Source organism: Vulpes lagopus, chromosome 10 (assembly GCF_018345385.1).
Source record: "Vulpes lagopus strain Blue_001 chromosome 10, ASM1834538v1, whole genome shotgun sequence".
Lineage (NCBI taxonomy): Eukaryota > Metazoa > Chordata > Mammalia > Carnivora > Canidae > Vulpes > Vulpes lagopus.
In genome coordinates, this window is record NC_054833.1 from 91,272,555 (window position 1) to 91,287,193 (window position 14,639).

Sequence of the window (14,639 nt, forward strand, 5' to 3'; positions counted from 1 at the left end):
TCCCACAGGCAGGGGGAGAGAAGAGGAACAGAATAAATCAGTCAGGAATGTGAGAGGTGAGAGCAGCAGCCTGTTCCCCTCCCAGACTGGCAGGTGATGGGAGCCTGACCTTCTGCTCTGGGTGTGGAAAGATCCTTGCTGGACATGTCTTGATTCCTGGCCACCAAACACAAGGAAACAGTTGCTCCAGGCAGAAGGAGGGGAAGTCTAGAAGTACCTACCATTGGGACAGATGCCTGACAAGAAGGGAGCAGCAGGAGCTACACATTCCCAGTAGCCAGCCTGCCTGCCTATCTATGTATTTTGAAAGATTTTATTTATTTATTATTTACTTATTCATGAGAGACACAGAATGTGAGAGAGAGAGAGAGGCCAAGGGAGAAGCAGGGTCCCTGCAAGGAGCCCGATGTGGGACTTGATCCTGGACCCTGGGATCATGCCCTGAGCTGAAGGCAGATGCTCAACCAATAAGCCACCCAGGCGCCCCAGCCTCTTTATTTTTAAGTAATCTCTACACCTGATGTGGGACTTGGACTCACAACCCCGAGATTAAGATTTGACCACACCACACACTGAGACAATCATCTACTAGCTTTTTGAAAAATGAATTTTTATCCGTGTAGAAAAAAGCCTGGAAGAAAACACCCTGAACTGTTGGGATGGTAGAGAGTTTTATCTTTTACTATCCTCTCTGTCACTATTATTACTTTCATAATTTAAAAAACCACTTTGTTTAGGAAAATGGAAGCAAAAATCTTATTTTAAAACTGTATGGTCTATTTCTAAATGAAACTTCACAAATACAAAATTTATGTGGACTATGCCTCTGTCCAGATGAATAAACAGGCTTATAATGATGTGAGGATTCTGTGTAGGGGCCTGGATGTTAGCCAGCAGGGAACAAGGAGAAATCAAAGTGTGGTCACCGCGGCGCAACAGGGGACAAGTTTCTTCATGTTGGTATACACACAGCTTTGAAGGCAATAATGTTCTATTTCTTAACTGAATGGTGGGCACAATAATTATTCTTTTTTTGTCATTATTTTTGCTTGTGCAAACACTGTTATTTTATATATATGAGATATTATATGTGTGAAATAAAACTAACATACAAAGAAATATCCAAATACTCATGCAGTGATGTCTCCATGCTTCCAGTGTCCTTTACCAGAGACAGTTATCAATTTACTGGGGATGGATGGATGGATGGATGGATGGATGAATCAGCGTATCTACCTCCACATTTTCCCTGCTTGTATTACACCACATTGTGTTGACTCCTGTTTTTTTCACTCAATAACAGATCTACAAAAAAGGAACCTCCTTGCTAAATTACCAACACACCCGCAATCAGTGAGACAGACACGACATATACAGAAAACCTACACAGGTCCTTCAGCTGAAATCAGAGAAACTAAATGCAGAGACAAGACACCAAAGCCACATCCTTTATGGCAGTAATCTGCTGGTCACAATCACACACCTGACTGATCCAAGGACCCAATCTATTTCTCTTGCAGCACGAAACATCAGAAGAAAGCAGCATGTCTGTGGGCATGCTCATGAGCACATACGTGTGGTGGGTCCAGAAACATGATCAGATTTTAAAATTTCTGATGGTTAGTCTGACTGGTTATAAGGATAGCGCAGCGCTGGCATCATTTAAAGGCTGCACTTGCTGTATCCACAATGTGTCCTCCTACTGTGTTATTTCTAACTAAGTAAGACAAGGTGGTCTTATTTTAAATATTCCTTAGTCCCATTTCTTATTAGTCTGAATAACTCACAATAGAAAATACAGGGGTTGTAGAAATAAGTTTAAAGTGCTTCATGGCTTTAAGAAATTACCATTGAAAGGAAGACAGAACATGTAAAATCTAATAATTAAGTATTAAGGACAAAAATATTAATGACAAATGTAGGATCTATGTGTATATTAATGGGCATAAAGTCCCACAAACCATCATGTGCAAGTTTTTATAATGAACATAAAGAACTCAGGTGTACTTTCCTTTCCCATTTCATAGATGAGTCACCTCTAATGGAATCTGAAATATATTACCTTCTCTAAGGAATACCCTGTGGTAGCTGAAATAATTAAAATAACATCTGGCTTGCTTCTTTGTAAATAATGTAGACTTAAAACCAGCAGTTCTTTTATGTTTGGGTCTTAGGACTCCAAGGAGTCACAGATGGGTTCTACCTAATTGGTACCTGCTATGTATGGAAATTAAGACTGAAAATACTTGAAGACATAATATATGCCACGTGTAACTTACAATAATAATATATTAACATGTTTCATGCAAAATAATTTAAAAAAATACTTAGTGATACAAGTAGCATTATTTTCCTTTTTGCAAACCTCTTAAAAATGGACATTAACACAGAAGACGTTTTCATCTGCTTCTGTATTCAGGCTGCCGTGATGGCTCACAGAGCTCGAAGTAGGTGAAGAAAACCCAGTGTCACACCGAGACACAGTTGGGCAAGGGAGGATACTGAGCAGCCTCCTCAGAGACTCACTCATGTCCCTGAGGCCCCCTGGACCTTGCCAAACAAAGGGTTCTCAGCCATTAGCTGCCAGGCAGGGCCTGTCATCCTTGCACTAAACATTTCCGACTGCTTCACTGATGCCCATTGGCCCATCTCGAACCACAAGGGGATCTTCTATCCAGGTGTGATTCTGTGACACCATGCAACGGTCATTTGGAAAAGTCATTACACACTGCAGGTGGAGATTCAGGCCCTCCAAAATTCTTTGACATGAGAGCCCAAAGCTCATCATTAGCAACACATACTGGCCACTGTTCTCCTGGAGGCGGCAGGTTCACTCTGTTTGTTTCTGAGGAGACTGTGTTCTGTGTCACCTTGGCAGTCTTTGCTCATGCTTGAGCCCCACGCACCCTTCTCATGAAGCAAAGAGACTGACAGAGGGGCTCTAGGAGCCTTTGCATCTTGTCATACTGAATATGGAAAAGACCAGTACTAATGGTTTTTCCCAGAGCAATGGACATGTTCTACAACTGGATTGTGGGGACGGCTACAGAACTTGGTAAATTTAATACAAATCACTGAACTATGCTTAAAATACAAATTTTAGGGCATGGATATTATTCCTTAATAGAATTGTTTTGTTTTGCTTTCTAAAGGCCTGTACTCAAATCTAAAAATCTCACTATTCTTACTGCTTTCTTACAGGCATCATTAAATGAAATTGCCATTATTTAAGTCTGAGTGCATGGGGTCAATACCTGACTACTAGCAGGCTCAGTACCACAAAAGTAGTTTTGACCTCAGGGTCCCTTGAAACAATCTTAAGAAACCCTAAGAGTCTGCAAACCACATCTGAAGATCTGCTGCTTTAAACATAAAAGAGAGGGATGCCAGGGTGACTCAGTGGTTAAGCATCCACCCCTGGCTCAAGTCATGACTCTGGTGTCCTGGGATGAGTCCCTGGCACTGGCTCCCCACAGGGGGTCTGCTTCTCCCTCTGCCTATGTCTCTGCCTCTCTTTGTGTCTCTCATGAAAAAATAAATAAAATCTTTAAAAAACAAAAGAATGCAGGCATTCAAAAACAGGCAATGAACATTTCTCCAATAAAGATAAAACTGTTCAAATGGTCAATGGGCACGTGAGAAGATGCTCACCATCAGTAATTATGAGAACGTGAATTGAAACTACAATGTGATGACACTCCTCATAGAATTTTTACTATCAAAAGATCAGAAAATACTAAGCGAGGAGGCCCTCGGTTCTTGTGCACTGCAGGCGGCTATATAACATGGTGCCACTGCCACGACAACAGTATGGAAGCTCCTCAAATTACAAATAGAATCATTGTATGATTCAGTAATTCCAGTTTGGAGTACACACCCCCAAAATTTGAAAGTAGTGTCTTGACACATTTGCACACCTATGTTCATAGCAGCATTAAACACAGTAGCAAAGGGATGGAAACAAGTGTCTGTTGTTGGATGGATGGATAAGCAAAAAGTGGTGTATACACAATACAATACTAACCTAGGAAAGAAAGAGAATTCTGACACCTGCTAAAACACAGATGAACTTCGAGGGCACAATGATGAGTGAAATAAGGCAGTCACAAAAAAATAAGAATCGTATTATTCCACTCACACTGGGTATCTAAGATAGTCAAATTCATGGGAAATAGAATGATGGTTGTGCCAGGGCCTTTGGGAGGGAGGAATGGGAAGTGACTGTTTAATGGCTACACAGTTTCAGTTTTACAAGAGGGAACTGAGTTCTAGAGATGGATGGTGGTGATGGCAACAAAATGAATATTACTCAATGCCATGAACTGCATACTTGAAAATGGTTAAGGTTTGGAAGATGGTTAATGTAAATTTTATTTTACTAAACTCCGTGTGTGTGTGTGTGTGTGTGTGTGTGTGTGTGTGTGTGTGTGTCAGAGAGAGAGAGAGAGAGAAAGAGAGGGGGGGAGGGAGGGGGAGGACAGAAAGGAGGAGGGACAAGGAAGTCCGGCCCACAGAGTGGGTGGGCACTACTGACAGCTGGCTCAATCAGAAACCCAAAGTAAACACAGTTTAAAGAAAATGTTTATGCTTTTGTAGATAGAACTTTATATCTTGATTCAACATAAATACACTAGAGGTAGAAATATACCATAAATAAAATACTGGTGTTTAAAAATATTTCCATTTAGATTTCTAAGTACATTTCATTATCAATGGTCACAAATATCAATGTATCCATTTGGGCAATTAATGATTAACCTGCAGAAATCTTTTAATAGGAATATATCTAAAAAACTTTCTTAGGAAGAATTTTCAAATTAAGATGTAATTCACGTATCATAAAATACCCCAATCTTAAGTATACAATCTAGTGGGTTTTAGCATGCATGCACGAAGGTGTACAAACAACCATCGCCCTAGAAGGAAGCCCTATACTGCTTGGCCATTACCCCCACCACCTGCTCCCTCCCACCCTCCATAGGCCCCATGGCCTAGACAATGACTAACCCAGTTCCTGCCTCTATGGACCCATTCTGGATAGTTCGCTTAGATAGAAATGCACAAGAGAGGGGCCCTCCGTGTCTGGCTTTACTGAGCAGAATGTCCTCAAGGTTCATTCATGCTGTGGGATCAGCACTTCATTTGCTTCATGGCTGTGTAACATCCCACTGTATGGACAGACTGCACTCTGTGTAATCATCTATGACCTGATGGACATTTGAGCTGTTTGTATTTGTTTGTGTAATCATCTATGACCTGATGGACATTTGAGCTGTTTGTATTTGTTGGCTATCTTAAATACTGCTTTTATGAACATTTATGTACAAGTTTTTGTGGGGATGTAGGTTTTCATTTCTCGTAGATAGAGAACCAGAAGCAGAAGTGACTGGGTCACAGGAGAGTTCTACCCTCTTGGGTTCTTGGAGGCACCACACACTGTTCTACAGCAGCTGCACCCTCTTGCGCTCCCACCAGCAGGATGTGAAGGTTCCATTTCTCCACATCCTTGTTAAATACAACAAACTCCATTTTATTTTTAAAGTAACTTTTCTTGTTAATGAAGGGAACTTACACAGATTCATCTCAATTTAATACCAAGCTTATAAACTGCAGGTAAGCAAAAACATTTTCACCCAAAAACTCATGACTAAGAAAAGCAGCAAGAGATATGTTCTAGAACACCCTAAGAATCAACCACTTCTTTTTGTACAGAGTATTACAATACTCTGTAGAATAAACAGTAGCGGTGGAAAAGGTAAATATATACTTAAAAGCAAAGTGTGAAACAAGTTATTGATTATGCCCAATCAAGTTTCAAAGAAGGCTGATTACCACTAGCTTCAGATTTCTATGCAGGAAGACCTCCTCTTTGGCTTTTATCTCTGAAACCCAAGCTGAGCATTTCATTGGACTCTGGAGGGACCTCCCTCCCACTGTGATGTGGCCCTAGGGACATCCATGGAGATGGCACCCAGTCCCTGCCCACAGGCATCTCCCGAGGATGCTGATCTGCAGTCCCAGCAACAAATTCACTTGTCTGTGTGCTTCTGTTAATAAATTCTGGAAATAACTCCAGGGCTGTGAGCCCGCACACGCAGACAGGAACCTTTGTGGCACAGATGCACGGTACTGCCTCCTGTTGTGGGAGCCCTGGCTAGTCCTGACAGGCTGCCCAGGATTCTGAATCACACAGTTCGACAACACTGCACACATCCATCTATGTATACGTGTATATATTGGTCTCCTCTTCTTTAATCAAGAAATTTCAGACATGGACTGACATCATTTATTCCCATGTAATCATGGAAAAGAGGCCTTCTGTTAAGTTAAATTTTCTGAAATACTTATTATTTCAAATATCAAAACCTTTTTTTTTTTTTAAAGTAGGCTCCATGACCAGCACAGAGCCCAATGTGAGGCTTGAACTCATGACCTTATGACCCTGAGATCAAGACCTGAGCCGAGATCAAGAGTCAGATGCTCAATTGACTGGGCCACCAGGCATCCTTCAAATACTAAAAGTTTTAAAGAACTGTTACTGACTTTCTAAAACATACCACACACTTATGTGCATTCTCAGGGTGACCACACTGCCCAAGACAGAACTGCCAGCTGCTCTCCTGAGGGCAGACTGCACATGACTGCACAGTGGAGTTTACCACATGCATGTCTAACTCCAAGGAGTTTCCACTTGGCAGAAACAACAGTCTGTGTGTCAATAGCACAGGCCAGGAGCATGCGGCCTGAGGAGGGAGCTGACCTGGGTCCTGAGTGCACTGGATCCTCGGTCCTGTCCACCCTCTGTACCGTGTCTTCCTGGGTATAGGGGCAGGGTCCTTCAGGGGCCACTCAAGGGCAGAGCCTGCCCTCTCAGGAATATGGGACTCCACCGTGCCTACTCTCCCCACCTCCCCGTGCCATCCGCAAAGCTCTTGTGAGCCTCATCAAGTGCCTCTAAGAACTGAGGTTCATGACCTCTCTCTGCCCCTCAGAGCCTCCCCCTTCCTTCTGGCTTCACATCAGAATTCTGGATCCAGGAGAAAGAAGTCTGGCCTCCGGAGCAGAGAGTGAATATCGTATACTCTGTACCTTTAACCTGGCCTCTGAATGGTATGGAATGTGATATTGGTGGAAGAGGAGTGGATAATGCTGTCACAACATCTGGAAAAGAAGTACAGGAAGCTCTTGTGAAATTCAGACCGTACGTGCAGGCTGAGCCAGCGAGCAAGGGCACCCAGGGCCAGAGTGAGATTAGGACAAAGACAAACATCTTCCTACCTGTCCAAGGAAAATGTGGGACTACAAGGAACGTGCCCAAACTACAAGCATGCAGCAGAGAAACCCTCACAGACCAGGGTTCCTGCTGCCATTTCCAAGTTGGCCCTGCTGTGTGCGTCTGCCACTGGGTGCACACCACTCACCTTCTAGCAGGGGTGGGCCTTGCTGCACTCAGAGCCCCTCCCTCCACTCTAGAAATCCATTCCAAATGAAGGATGTTACTTTAATATATTTAGCAAAAAAGTGGCAACTTTCCTTACAGAGATGGGAAACTGTCTGCACTGGTGCCTGGGGTAGCTGGCCTCATGCAGAGGCAACTATACTGCCTACATTCAAGCTCTGGCTCTCCTACAAACAGGCAGGCCTAGAACCACTAGCGTGACACTGGCTAGGCTGACTCCTCCAAGTCAGTCCCGTGAGGCAAGGACCAGCGGAGGATCGATACCACCACCACCATTTAGGTCACAGTCTGGCCCCCAAGAACAGCCTGCGTAGCTTCGGGGCTGAACCACCACCACAGTCCCGGGAAAAGCCAAGGCCACATGAGGCCCCTCAGACAATTACCTTTCATGAAGAATCGGCAGGTGGGACGTGGCCTCACCTTCCTGTCACTGGGATCCTTTACTTCACCCTCCTCCAGATCATCATCCTGAAACAGAGGACAACATGACTTAAGAGGGAATCATCTTAAGAAAGAAGAGATGAGAGCTGTGCCAACAGGCACAGCTTCACTAGACCAGAAAGGATATTTCCACAAGACTGGTGTCTCAGCTGCTCAGCAACTCCTGTACAATTTTCTGAAACTCAGGTTCCTCAGCCAACACAATGGGGCTATGTCAGAGTTCACCTCCAAGACCAAGGATTCACAACACATAACACCGAGTAAAAACACCCTGTGAACCAGGTAAGGCAGGTACAGAGCGGGGTTTCACTGTATTTCCCTTCATTAGCAATGTTGGGCAGAAAATGGTTACACTTCAGGTTTTTTAATACTTTGTATGTTTATTTTAAGATTTTATCTTATTTTTTTTTAATTTTTTTTAAAATTTTATTTATTTATGATAGGCACACAGTGAGAGAAAGAGAAGCAGAGACATAGGCAGAGGGAGAAGCAGGCTCCATGCACCGGGAGCCCGAAGTGGGATTCGATCCCGGGTCTCCAGGATCGCGCCCCGGGCCAAAGGCAGGCGCCAAACCTCTGCGCCACCCAGGGATCCCAAGATTTTCTTTATCTTAGAGAGTGAGCATGAGCAGGGGACGTGGGTAAAGTAGAGGGAGAGGGAGAAGCAGACTCTCCACTGAGCAGTGAGCCCAATGTGGGGCTTGATCCCAGGACCCTGAGATCATGACCTGAGCTGAAGGCAGAGCCTTAACCAAGCTACCCAGGTGCCCTGATACTCTAAACAATATTTATAGAACAAAATATATATTTTTTAAAAAAGATTTATCTTCATTTGAGAGAGCACATGAGAGAGATCGTGCACATATGCACAAGAGTGCAGGGGGAAGGGGCAGAAGGAGAGAGAGTCCCAAGCAGACTCCTTACTAAGCACAGAGCTTGATACGAGGCTCGATCCCACAACCCTGAGATCATGACCTGAGCTGAAACCAAGAGTTGGATGCTTACCTGATTGGCGCCCCAAAATATTTTATGTTCTTTAAACACAAATATCCTCTAATTTAAAAGTCTAGGGGTGGGGAGGAGGGAGGTCGGACTCAGACCCAGGCCCTTCTTTCCTCAGTCCAGAGCTCACCACCTTCTCTGTTAAGTGTTAACACAATGCAAGGCCTTTGAAAACACCAGAGTCTGGGTGGGCCTCATCCTCAGGGATTCCAAAGAGCAGCTGTGACCTAGACTGCTGCTCTGTGCCCTATCCAGTGCCCATTACCACAGGGCCTCAATCACCCTTGACTTGCAGAGACCCCACCCCCAGGGGTCACCTGCAGCCCAAGGAAGTGTGCAACTGCCCTGCTGACATCTCAGTGGGAAGGTCAAAGATGGAGCTCTTCACTGTCCAAGCCTATTGCAGTGTTACCAGAGTCAACCCAAGGGGTCACAAAAGGCAGGGTGTGGGGATCGCTGAAACATCTCCAACTCTCCTGCAGCATCATCCTCATCCAAAGTACTTCCCAGTCCTAGCTGGTCTGGGAGCCACTTCCAAACTGGTACTCTACTTTCTCTTGACTGCCCACATGCCCTCTGTGGTATGCAGACACCTTACTGACCCCAGCCTGTCTTCTTCATTTTCTGCCTTCGTGAACATGCAGCTCATCTCATTTTCAGATGGCAGGTGAGTCTCCTTCCTCAGGGACCCCGCCCCCTGCCAGCTCCCTTCAAGACAGGTCCCCACAGCACTGGCCAAGGCTACCAGGGTGCTGCCCGACCGTATGGGAGCTCCACCAGGCAGGACTGTTGTCACCGGTCCAAGCATAGCTTGTAGCAAATGGGCAGCATTTGCTGAATGAAAAAATCCTAAAGTCAAACCCTGGGTTTATAATGACTTATTTTTAAAACTTAAGTATTTATATCATTTCTGCTCTGAAAATATTTACGTATTACGAGCATTTTAGGGGGCACCTGAGCAGTGCAGTAAAGTGCCCAACTCTTGGTTTCAGCTCAGGTCATGATCTCAGGTTGTGGGATTGAGGCCACACATTGGGCTCTGCGTCAGTAGGGAGTCTGCTTGGGACTCCCTCTCCCTCTGCGCCCCTGTACTTACTCTCTTGTGTATTCTCTCAATGATAAATCTTTTAAAAATATATACATTTTGTTCTATAAATATTGTTTAAACATACAAAATAGGGATCCCCGGGTGGCGCAGCGGTTTGGCGCCTGCCTTTGGCCCAGGGCGCGATCCTGGAGACCTGGGATCGAATCCCACATCGGGCTCCCGGTGCATGGAGCCTGCTTCTCCCTCTGCCTATGTCTCTGCCTCTCTCTTTCTCTCTCTGTGACTATCATAAATAAATAAAAATTAAAAAAAAAATAAACATACAAAATATTAAAATCCTGAAGTGCAACCATTTTCTGCCCAGCATTGCTAATGAAGGGAAATACAGTGAAACCCCGCTCTGTACCTGCCTTGCCTAGTTCACAGGGTATTATTACTCAGTGTTCCTCTGTCATGAACACTTGGTCTTGGAGGTGAGCTCTGACATAGTCCCATTGTGCTTGTTGGCTGAGGAATCTGAGGTTGTGAAAACCAGACTCTCTTTCTCCCTCCCTCTGCCTCTCCCTACTGTGCACATCTGTGCGCATGCTCTCTAATAAATACATCAGGGATCCCTGGGTGGTGCAGCGGTTTGGCGCCTGCCTTTGGCCCAGGGCGCGATCCTGGAGACCCGGGATCGAATCCCACATCGGGCTCCCGGTGCATGCAGCCTGCTTCTCCCTCTGCCTGTGTCTCTGCCTCTCTCTCTCTCTCTCTATGTGACTATTATAAATAAATAAAAATTAAAAAAAAATACATCAATCTTTTTTTAAAAAGCATTCCATATAATGAAAAGAACAAATGCCTGAAAGTTATAACCCTTAAGAAGCAACAGAATGATTTCTTTGAAAAAGATGAAATAATTTATTCAAGGACTTTTTAGGTCCCCAGAACGTATTCATTCTCTGGCAGTCTGTCCCCTTTGTGCACCAGCACCCCCCTTCTTCCTGACCGCAGGATGAGTTCCTTACATCTCCTCTGGTTCTTAGCATCTTCTTTTTATGACTGTTCTCACAGTGATGATTACCACACTAATATCTCTATACGATGTTTACAGAAGCTCAAATGGAGAGCAGATTCTTCATTCTCATTAGGAAAATAAAACTCTTCTGAAAGGTTACAACCCATTCAAATCCCTTGGTTCACTTGGAAATGAAGGCACAGGAGCTGAGATGAGGAGAGCAGGACAGTGGCCTTTCAATAGTCAGGACCCAGAGGAAGTGTGCAGATCAAATTTAGAGAGGTATTTCTGCAAAGCTGTTACTTTTAATACTTGCCAGAGCAGAAAGGAGAACCACCCACCCATCTTAAGATTAGTGAAGTCATGTGAGCCATATAAAGGAGTTCTGTGCAATGGCTGAAAATGCTCAGTAAATACCTAGAAACACAAGATAATACAGTGTGTTTTACAGTGTCCACCCAGAGAACACTGAAGGGCATCTGCCCACTGGCCACTGCCAGGTAGCCACACTTGCCAGGATGGAGACAGAGGGCTGTCCCTAGTGGTATGCTGGGTTTATGGTCTTTCCTTTAATTAAAAAACAAACAAGAACAATAACTCACTCAGCAGTATAATGTCCTGCATTTTCAACTAACCATTTAGTACACTGGCTTTTTGAGTGATGGAAAATTATTATTTTTTAAAATTTATTTATTTATTTATGATAGTCGCACAGAGAGAGAGAGAGAGAGGCAGACACAGGCAGAGGGAGAAGCAGGCTCCATGCACCGGGAGCCCGACGTGGGACTCGATCCCGGATCTCCAGGATCGCGCCCTGGGCCAAAGGCAGGCGCCAAACCGCTGCGCCACCCAGGGATCCCCCAGTGATGGAAAATTAAAAAGAGTTCTTAAATTTGCAGTTTCATGCAAACACAAATCAAGAAAGGGGCTCTCTAAAGTCAAGTTCACACTGCTCAGTTGTTTGTAGGCTGTCACGTTGAGTGTGTAATGCACGCAGATTCTTTCAGATCACCTGATCACGTGGCTGCAAGCGGAGACAAGAGAGAGCGGAGGACGAGGAGAGGACCCAGTGGTCTGGCCAGAAGCAAACTGGTGGGTGTAGGCATGGGACAGCACCCCTGAAGCTCTCAGCGACCTTCACCCAGGGCAGGCTAACCCAGCCCAAGTCTGGAACTCACCAGCAAGGCTCTCTGGGGCTTATAGGGTCTAAGGGAAACCAGGCTGCTGGCATGCCCCAATCAGCACATTCTCAGGGAAACACACACAGGGCACACTGGACTTTAATGGCTTTACAAAATATAACTGCAGGGAAGGCCTGGGCTTGAATCCTGACAGTGTGACCATGGACAAAAGCCTCTGAACCAGGAGTCCTTCAGGAGTTCTGAAGTAGAACAGGTGGTTGTGCTCAGGGTGTCCGTGCAGTGCATCACATAAAACCAGCAGGAGGGTAGCCCGGGTGGCTCAGCAGTTTAGTGCTGCCTTTGGCCCAGGACCTGATCCTGGAGTCCTGGGATCAAGTCCCACGTTGGGCTCCCTGCATGGAGCCTGCTTCTCCCTCTGCCTGTGTCTCTGCCTCTCTCTCTCATGAATAAATAAATAAAATCTTAAAGAAAAAAAAAAAACCCAAAACAATGCCAAGCAGGAGTGCTCAACAAGTTGTTGTGATTTTAATGGAAAAATACCTTGGAGGCAATGTGCCAAGATACGACTGTCTAAGCAATGGTAGTATGGCTTTACTTTCTGGTGTGCAGGTTATTTTCCTCTTAAAAAACAGAACAAAAAAATAATAATAAAAATAAAAATTAAAAAAAAATAAAAAACAAAAAAATTCCTGCATATTATTTATATAAGACGTTGTTTCCAGCACAGCAGATCCTGCATTAAGGGTGAACCAGCAATTACCATGTGAAGCTGCCATGTGGGGAGCAGATGGGATACATGCACCAGAGCAAGAGGTCTAGATGCCACCCCAGCACTGTCACCAGGGCCAACCACAATCTCCGCAAACCTGGGGTTCTGCATCTGTAAAATGGGTTAACAGTACAGGTCTATAATCCCTTACCCAAAATTCTTGGGCCCAGATGTGTTTTGGAAATTCAGACACACTTTGGTTTTAGAAAGGTGACACAGCAGGGGTCGGAAACAGCATCCTGTAAAGGACACAGTCCTTTCTGTGGGGAGACATGTGACTAGCCCCACAGGGGTAAAATATGGGACAGCCTTGCATCACCTGGGGACAGGTCTAGCACCAGATGAGTGAGGAATGCTATCTACCATCAGAGTTCCTTGACTCCCCTGGCTCCCTCAGGTGGCTGTGCTGACCAACCAGGCTACAGGACATACAAGGTGGCAGTCCTTCAGGTGGTGGATCTGGCCCAGACTCTTTGCTCAAATGCAGTTACAGGCAGCCGCCTCCTAGGCTTCAGCAAGGCCACTAAGCATCTATGTGATGGGACATGGAGAAGAGCGCACCGCCTAAAAGGAGCAGGGCCCTGCAGAGTGAACACCCTAAGCCACCAGAAGGGGTGTGCTGGAGGGAGACCTTTTGTACAAGATATCATGTATCCAGACATAAAAGTAACAGATAAATGTGAACAGAATATAGAATACTGCCCACAAAGAAAATGTTTCCAAGTATTTTTTACGTGGAGCTATCACTTCTGACCAGGAAATGGCGTGGACCATCCACTCAGGATGTGGCTGTTGTCCTGCTGTCCCCGAGACTCTATCCTGCCAGTGTGAGAGTCAGTAAAGAAAGCAGCTTTGAAACAAGACACACGGTCTACCCTTTCCTAAAGGGACAGCACCAAATTCTGTTGACCAGTGACAGGGAAGACAGAAAACTAGACCCAACACATGAGCAAAGGGAAGGATGCACACACCAGAGACAGGAGGAGGGGGAAGATGGACTCAGTTGGGAAGGGAAAAATCAAAGACCCACAAACATTATGTGAGACCCTGCAAACCTGGATGGAAGGAATGGCTCTGGCAAGACTTAGTGGGCACAGGAGAAAGGAAGACCGCCCCCAGCAGAAGTTGATTTCAGTTGGCTCCACCCGTTTTTCTGAGAGATACACAGGCAGAAACAAAGCCAAAGGTGCATCTGGTGTGAAGCATGGCTTCCAGAGCAGGTGAGAGACTACAGATTAACTATGGCTCCCTAGGATGTGGATGTCAGGACCCTGGGCCCCCACCCACAAATAAGCCATGGGGCCGTGAACAGTTGGCCCATCCTGTGTACAAAATCCCATCCCTACCACAGGGGAGGCTGGGGGTGACTTCGCCTCATGTCAGGTCACCTGTCCCAGTGACCCAAAATCTAAAAGGGGGAAAAAGGCAAGACAGTGTATCATGACAAAAGAGAAAAGCACTTGGCTTTTTTAGACACTTCCACTCAGCTGTTCCGGCACTTCAGGGCCAGAAGGCTACAGGGAGGAGGCAGGCAGCAGGTGTGCAGGGGCGCCTTGGAACAGGGACCCTGCTGGGTACAGGGAGTTCCAGGGACAGCAGTGAATGCATATTTTTAAGGTGTAAGCCAAACTGCACATTTCCTCCTCATACAACATCCAGGAAGTTCACTTATGGTATGCGCGGAGTTGAAAGCAGTAGGGGAAAGAGCCCTCTGGGACATATATTTTCTTTGAGGCCAAAGGCCACTTTGGGATTTACTAAAGGGGGCCAAGCCAAAG

General features: G+C 45.3%; 1 protein-coding gene across 2 annotated transcripts in view; it reads right to left on the reverse strand.

Annotated features, from left to right (window-relative positions):
* The window catches only part of ZC3H18 (zinc finger CCCH-type containing 18), a 65,973-nt gene that overhangs the window by 39,413 nt on the left and 11,921 nt on the right, over window positions 1-14,639 (reverse strand). Inside the window, exons 3-4 of one of the 2 annotated variants that reach the window (XM_041771607.1) lie at window positions 7,843-7,927; window positions 7,090-7,161 (exon numbers count right to left, since the gene is read on the reverse strand). In XM_041771607.1, the coding sequence (XP_041627541.1) occupies window positions 7,090-7,161; window positions 7,843-7,927 (157 nt within the window). The remainder of the gene's footprint in view (window positions 1-7,089; window positions 7,162-7,842; window positions 7,928-14,639) is intronic. The other variant, XM_041771608.1, reaches the window with a different exon arrangement.